A 6,000-nucleotide genomic window follows, 5' to 3' on the forward strand; every position below is an offset into this window, starting at 1 on the left:
TTAAACTGCCAGTCATGAACAAGGTTCTAGGGGATGTTTTCCAACAGGATAACCCTCGCCCAATTACCGCTGTTGTAACCCAACATGCTCTACAGATCGTCGACATAGTGTCGTGGCCTGCTCGATCACCAGATCTATCTCCAACCGAGCATGTATGGGACATCACTGGACATAAACTCCAAAGTCAGCCCCATTCAGCATTAGCTGTCCCTATACAGACGGACGAAGTGCAAAAAAGAAAAAAAAAAGTTCAAATGTGTGTGAAATCTTATGGGACTTAACTGTTAAGGTCATCAGTCCCTAAGCTTACACACTACTTAACCTAAATTATCCTAAGTACAAACACACACACCCATCCCCGAGGGAGGACTCGAACCACCGCCGGGACCAGCCACACAGTCCATGACTTCAGCGGCCTAGACCGCTCGGCTAATCCCGCCCGGCGGACCACGTGCAACACGCATGGAACTCTATCCTGCAAACTGACATTCGGCATCTTTTCCACACAATGCATGCACGTTTTCAGGCTTGCGTTTAACATTCAGCCGGTTACACCGGTTGTTAATGTACCAGCATTTCACATTTGCAATGGCTTACCTCGCGCTCACATTGACCTGTGATCTAGCAATACTGGTTCAAATGGCTCTGAGCACTATTGGACAACATCTGCGGTCATCAGAACTACTTATACCTAACTAACCTAAGGACATCACACACATCCATGCCAGAGGCAGGATTCGAATCTGCGACCGTAGTGGTCGCGTCGTTCCAGACTGAAGCGCCTAGAACCGCTCGGCCACGCTGGTCGGCTGATCTAGCAATACTAATCACTTCACTATTTTACATAGAGCAAAATATTCCCAAAACTTCATCACTCTACATTAATTATTTTTGCGACAGACCGTGGTTGTGTTGAATAAATCAATGTATTCGTCGATCTTAGTACCGAGTACTTCATCATGCGACGCCGTTGGCTGCGATGGACTCACCAGACGCCGTTGAGGAACCTGAAGAATATGAGGAGGGGCAGCGTGGGCATGAGGGCGGCCGCCACAGAGCACACGAAGTTGAGGGCGAGCGTCACCAGCAGCACCTGCCGCCGGCCGCGCGTGTCCGCCACGAAGCCCCACAGGTGCGAGCTCACGATCATGCCTGAGGATGGAACACCATGTTAATGCCGAAACATGTACTAGCCGCTCATTTCATAGACCTTGACACTGTCATGACATATCAGATAGCAGCAGAACCACTATACACTGTGGGCACAGAAGTCGTCGGCTACCTCCTAATATCGTGTCAGATCTCCTACTGGTGCAATGCAGCAACTCGACATGGGATGGACTCCCAACAAGTCGTTGGGAGTCACATGCAGAAATACTGAGCCTACTGATTTTGCAGACTACATAATTGCGGGAGTGTTGCCGGTGTAGAAATTTATGCACGAACTGAGCTTTCGATTACTTGTCCAAATGTTCGATGGGATTAACATAGGGAGACCTGGATTGCCAAATCATTCGCTCGAATTATCCAATTATCTTCAAAACGACCGCAAACCATTGTGGCGCGTAGTCATGCATAAAAATTCCAGCGTTATTTGGGCACATTTAGTCCATGAATAGCTGAAGGTAGCCGAATATAACCAGAGGGTCTAGTCCATTCCACGTAAACAAAGACCATATCAGTATAGAGAAACCACCACCTTCACGGCTCCCCCCGTTGGAGCTTCGAATCCTCCCTCGGGCATGTGTGTGTTTGTGTGTGTGTGTGTGTGTGTGTGTGTGTGTGTGTGTGTGTGTTGTCCTAAGTTAAAGTTCGACTAAGTAGTGCGTAAGCCTAGGGACCGATGACCTCAGCAGTTGGTCCCATAGTCCATACCAAAAATTTCCAATTTTTCCAAAACCACCACCTCACCCAGTGCCTTGTTGTCAACTTGGGCCCATGGCTTTGTGGGGTTGCTCCACACTCGCTTCCTACCATCACGTCTTACCAACTGAAATCGGGATTCATTTGACCATACCTCGGTTTTCCAGCCGTCTAGAGTCCAACCGATGTGGTCACGAGCCCAGGAGAGCCGCTGCAGGCGGTGTCGTCGTGCTGTTAGCAAAGTCACTCGCGTCGGTCGTCTGCTGCCATATCCCATTCATGCCAAATTCCGCCACACTGCCCTAACGCATACGCTCCTCCTAAATGTCTTTTTCCAAAGTTGTTTCACAGAAAAAGACTGCACTGTTGTTCCTTCTCTAGACTGTCGCACAGATGACAAAATGGTAGATATCGAAATAGATGACAGAGGGATAGAAAAACAATTAAATTCGCTCAAAAGAGGAAAGGCAGTTGGACCTCATGCGATACCATTTCGATTTTACACAGCGTAGGCTAAGGAATTTGCCCCTCTTCTTGCAGCGGTGTACCGTAGGTCTCTAGAAAAGCGTAGCGTTCCAAAAAATTGGAAAAGGGCAGAGGTCATCCCCGTTTTCAAGAAGGGACGTCGAACAGATGTGCAGAACTATAGACCTATATCTCTAACGTCGATCAGTTCTAGAATTTTGGAACACGTATCATGTTCAAGCATAATGACTTTTCTGGAGACTGGAAATCTGTAGGAATCAGCATTGGTTTCGAAAACGACGATCGTGTGAAACCCAGCTCGCGCTATTCGCCCACGAGACTCAGGGGGCCATAGACACAGGTTACCAGGTAAATGCCATGTATCTTGACTTCCTCAAGGAGTTTTATACAATTCCCCACAGTCGTTTAATGAACAAAGTAAGAGCATATGGACTGTCCGACCAATTGTGTGATTGGATTGAAGAGTTCCTAGATAATAGAACGCAACATGTCATCCTCGATAACAGAACGCAGCATGTCACTCTCAATTGAGGGAACTCCTCCGAATTAAGAGTGATTTCAGGTGTGCCGCAGGGGAGTGTCGTAGGACCGTTGCTATACACAATATACATAAATGACCTTGTGGATAACATCAGAAGTTCACTGAGGCTTTGTGGGGGTGATGCTGTAGTATATTGAGAGGTTGTAACAATGGAAAATTGTACTGAAATGCAGGAGGATCTGCAACGAATTGACGCATGGTGCAGGGAATGGCAATTGAATCTCAATGTAGACAAGTGTAACATGCTGCGAATACATAGAAAGTAAGATCCTTTATCATTTAGCTACAATATAGCAGGTCAGCAACTGGAAGAAGTTCATTCCATAAATTAACTGGTAGTAGGCATTAGGAGTGATTTTAAATGGAATGACCGTATAAAATTAATCGTCGGCAAAGCAAATGCCAGACTGAGATTCACTGGAAGAATCCTAAGGAAATGCAGTCCGAAAACAAAGGAAGTAGGTTACAGTACACTTGTTCGCCCACTGCTTGAATGCTGCTCACCAGTGTGTGATCCGTACCAGATAGGGCTGATAGAAGAGATAGAGAAGATCCAACGGAAAGCAGCGCGCTTCGTTACAGGATCAATTAGTAATCGCGAAAACGTTACGGAGATGATAGATAAACTCCAGTGGAAGACTGCAAGAGAGACGCTCAGTAGCTCGGTATGGGCTTTTGTCCAAGTTTCGAGAACATACCTTCACCGAGGAGTCAAGCAGTATATTGCTCCCTCCTACGTATATCTCGCAAAGAGACCATGAGGATAAAATCAGAGAGATTAGAGCCCACACAGAAGCATACCGACAATCTTTCTTTCCACGAACAATACGAGACTGGAACAGAAGGGAGAACCGATAGAGGTACTCAAGGTACCCTCCGCCACACACCGTCAGGTGGCTTGCGGAGTATGGATGTAGATGTAGATGCGTCTAGCTCCAACTACCATTCCGCTCTCAAAGTCTATTAACTGCTGTCGTGCGCCCATAATCACGAATCACGTATCGCCGGAGTAAAAATACCTTGTGTGCGCGATACTACTGCCATTTGTACATGTGGAGATCGATATTTTATATCTTTTGTCACCTCCATGTATTACGCCACTCATCAAACAGGAGTTCAGGAATAGTGTGAATGATACATTTGCGGGAAGAGGTCTCCTTACGTAGTGAGTGGAGGTTAGGGGACGTATCAGCTAAAGTACGGAGATGGAGTATACAGAGAAGAAAGCAGGTGGCGGCTCCTTTGATTTCTCTTACGTCAAGCGAAACATTGCGCTTGGCGCAATATTGAATCCTCACAAAAGCGAAACTATATAGCTGCTTACTACTACCGGTCGTAATGGACATTCTTACGAAACGGAAGTAATGTAACCGACGAAATGAAAACGTTTACGAAAGGGAACGCCAGTGAAATAAATTGTGATAAATCTTTAGCCAAAAACATGTCACATAAGCTTTTAAATTCATTATGTTCACATGTATAATCTGTCAACTGCCACTACTTTTAACTTCAGGTAACATTCAAGCTGCTTTGTTTTGTAAATATCGTTCTTTTTCCCTGCAGCAATTTCATTATTTTCTTAATGTTTTTCCTGGGACTTTGAGCGTATAAATCATCTTCACTTCCAACAGAAACAGCTGTTGTAGGACACTTTGCAGGAGTTTCAGTGTTTGTGTCAGTGCTAGAATTTTCATTCATGTTTTCAACCTGAAAGTAGCATATAGGTATTATTTACTTCCACGTCTGGATGAATAGTCAATAATGACGATTGACAGTCGTCCGAAATTAATTAGAAATAAACTAGCGTGGACGGATAGCTAAACAGCTTAAAGAAATTGGTCGTGGTAAGTGGGATACACGGGTTCGAGTCCTGCTCGGACACAAATTTTCATATGTCACTAACAGATACAATATCTCTATCTAACACAGTTGATGCCAAGATATTCGCAGTCAGCGTATTTATTTCGAATTAAAATAGATATTACTCTGAATGAAGACAGTAGACTGCATTGATACTTAATTTATGTAAAAGTTTTAGTCCAAGAGCTAAAAATTCACTCTGACGTATTATGCAATATGAATCATATTCTTTAAATAAAAGACGATTCATGTGTTGCAAAGAAACTTCTGCCAAGCTTTGTCCTAAATATGAGATGTGTTTGAGCGTTTCCATTATGCAACTGTTAGTGTGGAACGTGTTCTTCATCATTTTCTTCCAGCAGTAACTATGACAATAAATCGTAATCACTAATTTGAGAAACGTGTGTCTCCTTGGACGAACTGTTCACGACTGAGCTGCCGGTTGCTTGCATGTTGCGCCATGAGGTAGTACACGTATAAAAATATAGATATGTTAAAGAGCTAGGTAACTAAAAACACAGTCGTATTAAAATTCAGTGTTTTGTCAAAATTTCAAAACACTTGGTCAAGAACTTTCGAAGATACATCAATTTTTTAAAAAAGGAACATTTACATTTTTATTTATATGTGTTACGAACCCTTCTGCTAAAATCTTTTGGGGAGGGTGTGGAAGGGGGAGCCATGATCCTGCCGCTGTGCCCCTCCCCCCACCTCTCTGTCTCTCTCTCTCTCTCTCTCTCTATGTCTATGTCTCTCTCTTTATCTTTCTCTCTCGGCAACGGATACGGTTCTCTCCGTGAGGACAGAGCCACATGAAAAATGTCTAGTCGGCTCACCTCGTAAGACAGATGTGTACAAGAGAAGAAGGAGAAGGCACGACCAGCGAGACACAGTGTTAGTGACGTGTGTACTCACCCACGTAGATGGTTCCGCTGAGGAAGCCCTTTTCGAATGACGTCATGTCGAAGTCGCACTGGGCCGCCGGTGTGACGTAGGCCGCCGCCAGAGACTCGAAAATCATGGAGATGAGGCAGAAGCCGCAGACAGTCACCAGCACGTAATGGAAGCGGCCCACCCCTGCAACACACGCGTCCCTACCAGCTGTGATTGATCTTGCGGGCTTCCCGAAGATGTGTCCGGTGGAGGACAATTAGGACTTAACAGTGCAGTTAACCGCTTACCAGCAATATTTACTTACGTACGCATTTCGTCTGGTAACATTACGGCCTTCTGGCCCACAAACCAGACAT

The 6,000-nt window shown here is 45.0% G+C and overlaps 1 protein-coding gene across 1 annotated transcript in view; it reads right to left on the bottom strand.

Moving 5' to 3' along the window:
* The window catches only part of LOC124552341 (synaptic vesicle glycoprotein 2A-like), a 105,844-nt gene extending 100,115 nt beyond the window's left edge, over positions 1-5,729 (bottom strand). The window contains exons 1-2 of the mRNA XM_047126611.1: positions 5,666-5,729; positions 990-1,152 (exon numbers count right to left, since the gene is read on the bottom strand). Of these exons, the coding sequence (XP_046982567.1) occupies positions 990-1,152; positions 5,666-5,711 (209 nt within the window). The 5' untranslated portion in view covers positions 5,712-5,729. The remainder of the gene's footprint in view (positions 1-989; positions 1,153-5,665) is intronic.
* Between the last annotated feature and the right edge of the window lie 271 nt (positions 5,730-6,000).

The sequence above is a fragment of the Schistocerca americana genome, chromosome 10 (genome assembly GCF_021461395.2).
Source record: "Schistocerca americana isolate TAMUIC-IGC-003095 chromosome 10, iqSchAmer2.1, whole genome shotgun sequence".
Taxonomy (NCBI): Eukaryota; Metazoa; Arthropoda; class Insecta; order Orthoptera; family Acrididae; genus Schistocerca; species Schistocerca americana.